The 13869-nt window shown below is 41.4% G+C and overlaps 1 protein-coding gene across 4 annotated transcripts in view; it reads right to left on the bottom strand.

Annotated features, from left to right (window-relative positions):
- The window catches only part of nrxn2b (neurexin 2b), a 746427-nt gene that overhangs the window by 463302 nt on the left and 269256 nt on the right, over positions 1 to 13869 (bottom strand). For all 4 annotated transcript variants that reach the window (XM_044097998.1, XM_044097997.1, XM_044097999.1 and 1 more), the window contains one exon: positions 5767 to 6068. In XM_044097998.1, the coding sequence (XP_043953933.1) occupies positions 5767 to 6068 (302 nt within the window). The remainder of the gene's footprint in view (positions 1 to 5766; positions 6069 to 13869) is intronic.

The raw sequence follows: 13869 nt of genomic DNA, 5'->3' as shown, positions 1-13869 counted from the left end.
AAATGTCGACAGTAACTCATTTTTTTCTTGAAGTATAGGGTGTATTTTCACTGTCAGCAGAAGATAACTAAACGACGTCGTACATTAAAGGGCGAAGCTCTTGACATGAATATGTGTGGCAGAATTAATAAATATTCAGAATATGGACGTCAAAATGTGGAAAGAAATTGGGTTTCCTAAGAAAATACAGCATGAAGGCATTTAAAAAGGATCTTATAACAAATTTTAGATCCTAATAACTCAAGTGTCAATTCTGATTGTTGCCCAACGAGCTTGTCCAGATGTTTTGCACATACAAAAGTTGTCATATTTACGTTTGTAGCAAAATAAGACAACTTGAAGAGATTCAAAATGTTGAATCAGAATGTTACACATAAATTAGGATGGGTGTGTCAAACCCTTCGAATGATGAGGCCGGCTCTTCATCCACTGTGAAGACAGGAAGTGAGCAGCCATGACATTCCCAACGTTACCCCCGTGTACGTCCTGTCACCTAGCAACCTTGACGACGCAAATCACAAGCTTGCAGAAACAGAGCTTAAAAAGTTGCAGCACTTATTTGTTATTTATTATTAATTAAATTAAGAATCTAGTTACCTTGTTGAATATTTACTATTTGAGCCATTTGTGCCATTGCACTGAAAGTTGAAAAGATGAGCTTGGTTCATGCTTGGCACATGTCAATTACACATAGAAAATAGACGTGACGAATGACAACTTTTGCAGCATTTCTATTCAATGCTGTTCATCCCCCACTGACGGCCATGTTCTGCTAGACTCTAGGTGTCAGTTTAGGGCGCCCACGGGAAGTGCACAACACAACACAGCATGTTCAGAAGTGAAAAACACAACTATAACACAACATGGTAGTATTATTGTTGTTATGGGCCCCAATAATTAAACCATCTATGTCTGCAAACCTCTGCCAAGAGGGCTCTTGCTTGGCTGTTATTTTTTTTCCCCCCACACTGAAAATGTTATTAATTACAAAATTTCAGAGGTTTAATGGGGGAGGGGGATCGCCACGTGACTGAAGGGTTGAAGGGAGGGAGGTTACACAATATTTTCTGTTTCTGTGTCTTATTCCACCTATTGTAATTATTATGGTGAGACGCACTATGGTGCGTACAATTTGGTCTGCACGGATGCTGTTCAGCGCTGAAATGCCGTAGTTGCTAAGATGACGTTTTTGTTTTTGACTGTTTCAAAACTGCTAAATCTTTCCATCACATAATTACTTTGGTTTAAAGTAATTTTGTGCTCTCCAGCTGTAATTAGCATAAAGTAGCTGAGCTCTACGTCTCCCATACGTTTTGTTGTGCACTGCTAGTCAGCTAGCTAAAAGATGGCTCCAAATGTATTTGTGTTCATACTCAAAACAAAGAAAGATTATTTTTAAAAATACAGTATTTCTGATTGTAAGTAAACAAGGAAGTTGGAAACAGAAGGAGCCTCAGCTGTCACTCATTAAAGTAACAATGTTTGAAAACTACAGCTGGTAAGCTAGGCGTACACTGCTAGCTAGCAACCCAAAGTGCTAGCTTGATCGACAGACCAGCTAACAGCAGCTAGTTATTCTTGTGCTACTCTATAAAGAGCAAAGCAGCATTGCTCTACACACAATTAGTTAGCTCGAAAATGACTCATGAATGTACTGCCTTTCATAGTAAATCTAGCAGGGTTGGCTTTTGTTGCTTTTCTGTTTTAAACAAAAGCAAGGCTATCATTTCACATAGTTTGGTGAAAAGGCTGTGATACAGCTGTGTTTCAGACTCACACCTGACATGGACATTAGCATCTGTGCCTCTGGCTCTCTCCTTTCTGCAGCTGTGTTTAGACAGCGTCCACATTCCCTCAGGAGAGCACGGCCCCTGCACTGACGTCTGCAAGACACCCGTGATGGCAAATCATGTCAGAGAGGCAAGAGGGAGAAAGGACACAAAGAAGCCATGGCTTGCTGTTTATGCTAACTGATGTGCCCTGTGAATTGTACAGGATGGGTGGGACTCTGCATGTGCTGTGGACAGAGACTTGTGCTGATAAAAAAAGGTCAAGAGATGTGTGCAGGCCTGCCAGTCAGAGTATACCACAAGGACAAGCCTAACCCTGAGAGAAATCACTGAAAAAAACACACTTGTATTGCTGTAAGTGTCCACCAAGGGGAGCTCTGAGCTTGTAATCCTGCTACAAAGTAAGCCAACTCCCCCCACCCCCCTTTTTCTTTCTTCTGTGCTGGCAGAGAGTCCCTATCGCCTCACCTAATTCTGTCTGCTTCATTTTATCCCGCACAAAGCTGACAAATGCATAGGTTATATAGAGAGCCAGAGTGAATACACACACACCAGAAAACAAAGTAGGTACGCTTCGTTTTTTTTATTTTGTTTTGTTTTTGGGGGGGAGGTTGCTGATACCAAGACGACTATCGATGATGTTGCAAGACGCTAGAGTTCACTAAAACCTCAGGTGACATCCAACACTCTCCCTGCAAACTGCAGCTGCAGGATTCAGCCGGCACAAGTTAGTCTGCTGTGCTAGTCTGGGATGCAAGGAGTGGATGATGTCACAGAAATGTTTGGGATGCTCATTTGCCTGGAGCCTTTTTCTTTGGAAGGAGTCAATATGGGAACACAAATTATAAAGCAGCTTGTGGAGTTATATTTATATATATTTATATTTGTATATATATATATATATATATATATATATATATATATATATATATATATATATATATATATATATATATATATATATATATATATATATATATAAAGAAGCCCAAACAAAAATGCAGAGACTGGATCAAATGTAGATGTCTGAATTATCTCCACAGCTATTTGTGAATAGTTGAAATCCACAAATACTAGAGATCCCCTCTAAAATAGTCTATAACTACTTTTGTCAATAGTAATTTGTACTAATTTGCACAGTGGAAACCATCTTGGCTCTACTACACATGATAATATTTCTCAGGTGTTGGGGATACAGCCAATCAGTGCCAAAGGAGATAAAGACGCTCCTGGATTGGCTGAATTCTAGACACCAGCCAGTAGCATTTTAGCTAGCCTAGCTGTATATTTTTAGATATGGTCTGTGGACAATTTCACAAGTACAGTAGGTGGACTTTACGCAAATATAGTAAAGACACGTTCCACAGATAAGTCCATGAATATTATAAGCACAAAAAGGCGTCCACTGTTTAGGGGTCCCCAAACTGGGTCCTGGAGGGCCGGCCTCCTGCATGTTTTAGTTCTCTCCTTGGTTTAACGTACCTGAATCAGATGATGGCTCGTTAGAAGGCCTAAGAAGAACATTGACATGCTGAAAAGGTTATTGGTGCCACCAGGGAGAGAACTAAAACGTGCTGGATGCCGGCCCTCGAGGACCGAGTTTGGTGACCCCTGGTTTAAACAGTCTCCGGTCATTTTAAATTTAAAGACACATGTCGATATCTTTTCTACTAAAAAAACAACCTAAGTAATTTTTTTGGCCTAAAACATCAGCAAAGAGGTGGTGATTTTTATTTGTTTCATTATTTTTTAGCAAAAACACTTTTTTCCCTTATTTTACAAAGATGACGATGTAATTTAGCTTTATTCGTTCCAGCTGTGTTTTTCACCGAGTCCTAAAACAAACCTGTGAGTTTTCAATTTTCTGCTCTTCGTTTTAATCATCACCTGTCTTTCTGTTTTGTTTCTGACATCATTTTTTTTTTTTTTTTTGCTGACTTGTTCCTGTAACGAGGCTGCTTTCGTAACGCCGGTGTTTAGCAAAGCTTCCGTAAGGTTTAATAACTCGCAAGCTCTCATTGATCCGCCTTGCAGTAAACATGAGGTCAGAGGCGCTCGGCGCCATTGATACCCAACTTCCTGTGTCCCTCTGTGCCGACGGTGTAAATCTACAGAGCTCTATAAACTCCAGGACTGCCTGTTAAATCAATTACAATGATCCACTGGAGACTTTGGCTGCGGTGTGATTTAACAGAGTTCACCTGAACAACATGATATGGCTGGTTAACTCTGAGTCAACCCATGGTCTAAGCATCCCGATCTGATGTCTGCAGAGGGACGTGAGTTACGTCAGACTGTTTGTTGTTTTTATTTCCCAGCGATTCAATCAGTTGAGCTCTGTCTTTACCGTCAAAACTTTAAAAAAAAAATATATATAATAAAGGTAAAGGATTTGGTAAAGTCTCCACTGGGTTAAGTTTTTTTCCTCATTAGCATCGGCAACAAAAACACAACCGAGTTTAAGGGGCAGAGCCCGACGGCCAGGCAGTGAGAAAGGCACCCAGATAAAGAGTGTGTTGTTTCAAGTGTATGTACTTGTGTGTCCCATTTGCCTAATGATCATTACGGTGCGGTTGGTGGTAGGTGGATTGTCTCATGCTGCAAATCCTTAAAATCATGTTGGCTTCCCAAACTCATTAAGCCAGTCTCACTCTGCTGATCACACACAGCTCCACATTTGACCCCAGCTGTGTGTGTTGTGTGTGCGTGAGTGTGTGGGATCCTCAGTGTACCATAATTCACTTTATTTCCTGGCATGAAAGTCAAAAAGACGTATCTGAAGATGTATTTCCTGTCTATATAGAGTTTGAAAATGAGAAAGAAACATAAAAGAATTTGCCTTTTAATTTAATAGATGCTCTTGGTTTCTTTCTTTTTTTATTACCTTGGCGGTGTTGGAGGATTTCTCGAGTTGCTGAAAGTAACTTCCTGATTATGTTTCTTCACCCCCCCAGAGACCCAAAACGAGCTGATCCTCCTGCTTTGTGGGAAACACATTCACTTTAGAGCTTTTTTTTTGTGTTTTGTTTTGTTTTGCATTCCCGGCCACTCACAATCCCCAATTATTAGTACCGACAAGCCATTCATTCCAATTACACTTAAGAGGAAAAATGTGCAGAAGTAAGCATGGCACGTGGAAGTGAAATTGATCGTATCTCGCCGCTGGTATCTGCAGCTGCCAATTGATGACTGGGTACGTATGGACAGCGTCCGGCCGGCACTCAGAGCAAAGCACTTTACGTTCTGTTGTTCACTTGCAAACGAGCTGCCGCGGCTAAATACACAACGTTTCACACAGATTACAGAACATTTCGCCAGCCCGGGCAAAGACACTGGGGGGTGTGACGAAGTTTGAGGTGAAACATTGGCTTCGCCGATAAACTAGGTTGGATTTCAAGTGTGCATGTCTGAGCAAATGTGCATAAATAAAGGCCAGAGCACTTTGTTTGCCGTTATTTTTTACAATCATAAAGTAAATAAATTCATCTTTGATTTGGTATCAATTAGGCTTGTCGCCGTAACAACATTTACTGGACTCAAAGTTGTTGTGATAAACGATAATATTGTTGTTTTGAGACCAATTATCTCAATGTAATGGTAACAACATAATAATAATTCAATAATTTTAATTTATCACGCAATGAATTGATTTATTGATTTATTGCGAGTATCAATTCAGCTGCAGCTCAAGTGATGTACTTTTAACTGTTTCCCTTTTGGATGATGGTGAGGTGGATCTTTGCTCATTGCGTCAAAACAAAAATTCAAAGAAGAGATAAGGCGAAGGGAAAGAAGTTCAACTTTCACCTAGAGAAAAAGAGAAACTTTAGACATTACATTGAGGGAAAACAAACATATGGGACATGATCATAGTAAAGCGGGATCTTCTGGTTTTCTCCAAACGTTACCCTGCAGAAACGAGGAGGAAGTGGCAGACAGAGGAACCACCTTGACAGCACCACCGTGAGCCGCTTACCTGGCGCAGGTTGCGTGTGACGCGCACGTCATGCCAGGCGTTGTCGTTGAACTTGCCATTAACTGGCTCGACCAGGGCCTCGAAGGCCCCGGAGCCCAGGTTGATGACCAGCCAGACGGCGCCGCTCTTCAGGGACAAATTCACGTAGTCTGCCGACTTCCCGGTGTGCAGCATGAGGCCGTTGCGTTGCAGCGTTCGGAAGGAGAGGGTTATTTCGTCGGTGCTGCTCTGGATGGGGGTCAGGGACAGGTCGTAGCAGAAGAACTCGTTGCCCTTGAAGGTGGCAACGGACTCTTCCTTACCTTCAGACAGAACACACACACAGAAAGAGAGGGAAAAACTCAGAAATCAAAAAGGGAGAAGATGAACAAACCTCTTCGTGTGCAGCCATTCACACTCCTTAAAACTATTGGATGTTTTATGACGGACCAATAAAACATAAACTACCTAGCCCCCCAAAAAAAGTCACCGCCCACACAAACTTGAAAGATGGCACCAAGTAATTTAACCTCAACTCATGCAATGAGTACCTTCTCATTTCTTAACAACCATGTCAGAAGACACATGCCACAGTCATGGAAAAGATGGTGGAAAGTCTATTTAAGAAGAGAACAACTTAGGAGATTGGAGGAACTACTGAAATCTGGTTAAAAACTGTCTGACACGTTAAGAAAAACCTGGAAGGAAAATGCAGAACCACTAATCAGTGAAGCCAACAAGAGAAGAAGATTGGACTGTTGAGCAAAGTGATCTAGTGAGTTCAGATTGACCTTCTTCCACAGTGATGGGCACATCATAGTTAGAAGAGAGGCAGTTGAACTGATGTACCCATCATGCCTGGCATCTACTGGACTTGGCAGTAGACAAATATTGACCTCTATGTCCAGCAACATCGAGGTTCACCGACAACTCAAATATACCGAATGACCAGATTATTCCATCGGTGGATTGTTTCTTCCCTAATGAGACGGCCACATTCAAAGATGACAATGCCAGGATTCATCAGTGAACCTGAGACATCATTTTCACACTTTGACTGACCACTGAGACTCTCCTGAATGTCTGGAGAATCTCCGTTCATCAACAAAACTAGATATTGGTGAAAAATGTACAAAACGACGAACAGAAACCAATCTTGTAACGTTGCAGAAACCTATGGTGTGTGTGTGCTGTAATCAAAGCCAGAAACAACTGAACTTTTTCCTGGGCAGGCATTGTATATAGTGTGGTGTGCACTTTTCAGAATTTCACATATGCATGTATAAACATTTTATGTACCCTTTCCATTTACATTCTCATGTGCTTAAATCAAATCCAACGCCACCAACAGCATTTCAGAAGTTGACTAATTGATAAATAAACCCATAAGTGTGAGCAATTTAATCTAATAAAAACAGAAAACCAAAACATAGAGAGTGGGAACATGTAACAGTGATCAGGAGAAGAAAAGATGTGTTGAAGTGAAGTGGGGCGCTGCTTGTTCCGACATTTGAAAACTGAGGGAATATGGCACAACCACAAAGCTGCAAATGGCCCTGCCCCAAAAACTGACAGGCCAGGCAAGAAAAGCATTTTAACCCAACTACTAGTCATGCACTCCACAGAATTGGCCCCTATAGAAGAGCAGCACCTACTAAGGCATTGTTGATAGAAATATACAGTTTGCTGTAAGTCACCAAGAGAAAACTGCAAAAATGATTTTTTCACCTACATGTAAAACTGTATGTGGGGAGAATTACTAACGCATCACGACCCCATGAACAGACCGTCATGCGGCGTTGGATATTCTCTTCAGCAGGGACGCTGAAGCTACAAACACATGCTCACCACGCTGTCTTTCCTTTGAAAGAAAAGAAAGGAAACCATGTATCATTTTTCTTCCATTTTACAATAATCCACAACTTTGTGCTTGTCCATCACGGCGGATAAAAACAGGTGCTGACATCTCTGCTGAAGCCTGCCAGCCTGTATGCGGCACATGGCCCCCTTCCACTGCATTAGGCTTTATTCACACGCTAACAGTCAAAACAGGCAGCTTGCACAGTGGACACATGTCAGGCATCAGTCTAACAGCAGCCAGGGAGAACTTTGTGTATGCATCTGTCAAAAGCAGAACACACACCTGCAGCTATCGCCGCGCAGACAGCGAGGCCTTTGAGAGCGTTCGCAACGGTGAAAACTCAATCTCACTGGATAAAAGTACAAACGGTGAGTTCAACTGGCGTGAGGAGAAAGCTCTGCTCGTCTAATTCTGCAACACTTTCTCTCTTTGTTTGCTTCCATTTATTTGCTGTTGTCATTGTTCTTTCACCTGTCAGATACTCAACCTGGGGGCTGGGCAATATGGCTGAAAAAATTATTATGATATGCCTGTTTAAAATCAGACAATATTTATAATTTTGGATAAGTTTTAAATATCTGAATTTCGGCCAAACTGGTGGCGCGAACTTTCCTCTTTTATTTACAGTTTTCACTTCGCACAGTTGTTTTCTATCTATTTTTAAGCAGCTATGATGAAAACCTGAAACTGCTGCTGCACAAGTTACTCAACAAGTTGTTGCCAGCTAACCAAATAGTGAGTGAGTTGATGCTGCAATGAGCAGCTGAGAGGCTCAAATCTTTTTCTCCGCCTACATCCCCCAGAATGCTGTGCAGTTCTGGATGGGAGTTCAGTGAATATTCTATCAGATGTGTTATCTATTGATATAGAGACTGTTTTTATAACAATATATAATGCTGTTGGTCTATTATGTATAACTCAACATGCTGAGAAATCTTTGGGATCTTTTTTATATTTCCTTAAATTGGGGATTTTTTTCCCCCAAGTTAATAATGCCAGGTAAAATGCAAAATCAAGTAACTTCAATATCAAAAAACAACTTAAATCTGACACAGAGAATGGCAATGTAGTCTTTTTAGCTGTTAATATGACAGTTGAAAGTATTTTACCAACCTTTTTTTTTTCTAATTTAAATTGGCAGGAATTTTCTTCCTTATCTTTATTGTTTATTTCATGCTTATGGTTTCAACCTCTACATCTTTCTGTAAAGCACTTTGAACAAAGCTCTAAAAAGTTTTTGCTATGGTATATTACAACGTTCAAACTTTTATGGACCAACTGTTATCATAGTTTGAAAATAAAGTCAAAAAAGACAAAATTCTGCCAGGTAAAGCTGGATAGGAAGTGTAATTTAGAATCATCTTTGGGCACTGAAAACAAAATATAGAAGAGAAGAGCTCTTTGGGGAAAGGACGGATGCTGCCAGCACCAGCAAAAAGCCTCAACTCCCTCTGCAGTCAACAATTGCTTGAGCAATAACTTAAAGATACATTGGAGGTGCTGTGTCTCTGTGAAGTTCCCCATTTTTGGACTCCCTGGAGGAGGACACATGGACGATCCAGCCTCAGGTAATAAAGTTTGGGGCTGAAATAGGAGGGAAACGGAGTGACCCAAGAAAAAAAAAAACACCCAGGAAGACTCGGTTTGGTGCACCGCCAAATCTAGTTTATTCTCAGGCTCTATTACAACAAAATGACTTTAAGAGTCCTGGGTGCATTGCCTTGGGGGAGACAGGCGGGGCCAATTTAAGGAGGTGGTCGGTTTTCACACTGCAAGCCAAATCTCACGAGCGAATATGTTTACCCCTCAAGCAATCACAGGTCAAAAGGGCAAGTGGGGCGGAGAAGGAAAAACAACCATCCTGTAAACCCCGGAGTGAGAATATGACGTTAATTGTTCATACATGGAGGTTTAAAACAGAGATAGAAAACGCTGCGCAATTTCGTCTAGAATATAAGTGCTTTTCAGGAGGCGTAAGTGTTAAGTGACACGCTAACTGCTGTACTTTGGAAACATTTAAGTCTGTGACAAAGCTCAAATACGAGCGCATAATATGGGTGGATACGCTCACACACACAAAAAAAACTAAACATCTCAGGGATGAAGGCAGGAACTGAGGGACAAATGGCATCCAGACAGAAAAAGCTACTTAAAAAAAGAGCACTTTGGCACGAATCAAAATTTAGAGCAATCTCAACTGAAGTGTGAACTGTCATAAAAAAAAGAAAATAAGGGGCATCAAAGGAGAGAGGAAATGAGATGGGGAGGGGGAAAAAAAAAATGACACACAAAAAGCAAATCCCCTAAGAGCAGCATCTTGGCGGCGCCTCCGTTGCTGATGTAGGAAGAACAAAAGCGTAGGAAATGGACCACGGCAACCATTTTCAATTATGTACTAAGTTGCCCCCCCTTCACTCCCCACCCCCGCCATACACACACACACACACACACACACGCACACACACCCACACGCACCCCCACATGCCCCCACCCCTATAGAGGAGGCTGTTAACAGTAAGCAACAAACAGCTTGTGATTGCTTCCATGAGCTCAGCGAGATTGAGCCCCATGCAGTGGAGGGGAGGGGGCTGGGGGGTGGGGGGGGGGGGCGAGAAGCAAACAAGAAACTTTCTTTTGTTTATGTCTTTTTAATGAACAGAAGGCTGAGAGGAGGAGATAAAGCCGGAGAGGACCGGTGAGTGACGGAGGCGGTGGGACTGTTCATAGCAGCAGCAGTCAGTCCAGTTACGACGCCGCTGCAGCTCTTCTATAAACCAGACTCACACTAACATTTGAAGCCGTCCGACTTTGGAGTCGGACGTTGAAAGCAAAGACTGTGTTTAGCAGCGCTGTGGAAGGGGGTTGGGTTTCCTGTTTAGTATTTTTTATTTATTTTTTTTTGTTACACAATTGTTTCAGATGCCGCTGTCCATCTTCTACACCTTTATGTCCAAGCAGGGTTGCCGTAACGCTGTTATGTGATAATTCATATAGTAAACTAAAACTAACCAAGCAATGAGAACATTTTTGTTCACTGAAATAAAAATAGAATTTTTTTCCCCATTAATTCCCAAATACCTGAAACTGTATTGTGGATTTATAAAACTAACTAAAGCAAGTTGAAGTCACAGATGAAACATCCTTCACTTTCATGTTTATGAATCCGTTTATTCGCCTTTCGAACTGATGTGAAATGATTTTTTTTCTTGCGCTAGTCTGCAAAATGGCGACAGCAAAAGTTGGTAATAAACACCAGAATCAGTTGGTTGATCAACAATTGAATACATTTTGTGAAAATGGCATATTATTACCCAATCAGCGTAAAAATAAACACAATACAAACTGGATCTTTTTGAATTCTGCACCTAAAAGTGAACAAAAGTATGAAAAAACTAAAACTATTACTATAAGTAATACAAACTACACTAAAACTAACCAATATTTAACTATTAATAGCTAAAAAAACAAAAAAAACAATAGCAAACACAGCATAAAAACTAATTAACAGCTACTGAATTAGACAAAAAGTTACAATGAAATAAAAGCTGTAATGAAAAACTCAAAACTACTGGAACCCTGGTATTAACGCCGTAACACGTAACAATGTAATAAAATCAGGCTTTGAAACATAATTAAAACCATGTTACGTCATAAGAAACACAAAATGCAATGAAATCCTTGAAACTGTTTTGAATTGTTTTGCCTTGAACAACATGTAGGATAATACTGATGGTTCTGACTACGAGTCAGAGAAGGTGACTAAATGACCAAAGGTTCAGTTTAAGTTGCGATGGTTATTATCCCTTCTAAATAAGGAGGTAATGTTATGACATAATGTAGTAGAAAGTATTGCAAAAAATGTTATATATATATATGTATATATATATATATATAGGAATCAATTCCTTTTTTTCCCCACCAGGGGGTCTTTTGTGGGCTCTAGTGTCCCTTATGCCACAGTAGGCTGACAGGAAATGGGGAAGGAGACGGGGGAAGACATGCGCCAAATGTCGTCGGGTCCGGGAATCGAACCCGCGACGGCCGCGTCAAGGACTGAAGGCCTCCAAATGTGGGGCGCGCTACCCTCTACGCCCCTGGAATCAATTCCTACACAGCAATTTTCATTGCTAGTTATTACAAACCCAACCTTGAAGGAAACTCCTTTTTTCCATACACAAGCAGCTGTTTTCCCCTTAACAAGCAAAACAATGATTTGAAAATAGCTTTTTACGTTTATTCAGGTTTGAATTGTAAGATATTAATATTTGTTTGATGATGTCAAAACATTCTGGAAAATGCAGAAAATAAGAAACATGCCATCAATCAAACCCCGTTTCACACCACAGTAAGATACACTGTCCTATCTCTATGAAGTTATTTCCTTTATCTTCTTTGCACTAGAGGAAATCTGCAATCCCCCTTTGCACAGCAGTACACAGAAAAAATCCCACAAGTATTTTTTTCTGTCCAATACGCGCAAACTATTTTAAATAATGTCTCATTCGTCTTCGTCTCCGAGACCACTTCAGATTCCGTGAATGCTGGCTCGTCACCGTACATCTGTTTTCCCTCTTTCCTCTGGTGCCCATAGCTCACTCATCCTCCTTCTCCCACGGCAACCCTCCACACACACACACACACTTGGGGTATACATTTTTCACTTAGATCAAATCTGTTTCCGAAGAAAGCCCGTGAGCAGACTGTCTAACCAGAACAAAGATGAGACACAGCACAGACTAAAGTGCTGTCAAGGTCTCAATTAACCTCAAAGGAAGCTCTGTGCACTGTACAGAGATGATTCATTTGAAAGTTAGCCACCCGTAACGGCATCTTTATTATTAATTAAAACCTGAGCTCCCTTTGAGTTTGTTTGACAGACCCTTGGCACTCAGCACCGTTCAGCAGAAAAATGATACCGCTTCGCTTTCAGGTGACGCAACCAACAGCTGTTCCAAAGATCAACAAATGTATTGAAACAACTTCCGGGTGAGAGATGAAAACGCCAAAACAGTGAAAGTCTAATTTTTGCTACTTTAAGCTGCAGTTCTGTGGTGAGTATGCAGCTGAGCCTGTGAATGTCTGAGCCCATGGTTCTCAATCAGATAAAGGTGGATTACACCTTCCTGGTTGGAGAAGGTCTCTTTTAAGTGAAGGAGGTTGGGTGTTACATTCTTGACTGACAGAAAGACTTAGTGAGAGATAAATTAATGAGTCAGGGCTTTGTCCTACAAACCTTATGCAGAAAGACCCCAGGAAGTACCTGCTGCAAAGCCACTGTGTTATTAAGTCCAAAAGAGTCGGCTATCAGTAATTAATACTCTGTGAGCTCTTTCTACTTCCATCTCCAGATGACATCCCACCCAGAGGAGAACCCTGAAATAATCCCTTCTATCGGAGATCACTTTGGTCCCCTCAGAATAGTCTAGAACAGTGGTTCCCAATTCCGGTCCTCGGGGCCCCCTGCTCTGCATGTTTTAGATGTGCCTCTATACCAGAACAGCTGATTCAAATGATTGCATGACATCTTCTGCAGCCACCAAGTACTACAGGAGCCTGTTAATCACCCAAAGATTCAATCCAGGTGTGTGGGAGAAGGGAAACACCTAAAACATGCAGTCAGGGGGGCCCTGAGGACTGGAATTGGGAACCACTGGTCTAGAAGGTGTCAGCTTGGATGGACAGATGGATGTAAAGACGGCAGAAAAACAATTTTAAGTTAGAGGAGAAACCAAGAAGCAGATGCCACCTTTGGTACCATTACAGGCCAGCTGTTAGGCACAATGAAAATGACTTCTACGGAACATGAGAATGCTACATCAGTTTGCCACCATCTTTTGTTTGTACTCGGACACATTGGTTGCTACACAAACATTTTAAAAGAGAGTAAAACAGCCTCCTAAAGAGTTTCTGTAATCAAGAGTTGTACCCTAATGATCTTAGTCATCTACTCTGACAAGACAACAAGACTACTGAAGCACTACACCTATCTTACCTATCTTTGAAAAGGTTTGGTAAGATAGATATAGTGATAGATAAGATAAGTGGATTGGGAGCTCCTCAGTACCTGGTGGCCAGAGTGAAACAACCCCACCTCAACCTGCACAGAGGGGAAATATAGTACTGAGGTTTGGTGGAGGTTGTTCTGCACTCTCTTCTCTCCTTGTGCCTCTTTGGCCTTAGGCCTATTGCCCCCATGCTTCGCTGTCAACCTACCTCCATATTTAGAGGTTAGATGTGAGGGAATGCCTAGTGGCCACCTCCCA

The sequence above is a fragment of the Gambusia affinis genome, linkage group LG18, assembly GCF_019740435.1.
Source record: "Gambusia affinis linkage group LG18, SWU_Gaff_1.0, whole genome shotgun sequence".
NCBI lineage: Eukaryota > Metazoa > Chordata > Actinopteri > Cyprinodontiformes > Poeciliidae > Gambusia > Gambusia affinis.
The sequence above is the reverse complement of the archived record's forward strand: the minus strand, read 5'-3'. Positions and strand labels throughout refer to the sequence as shown.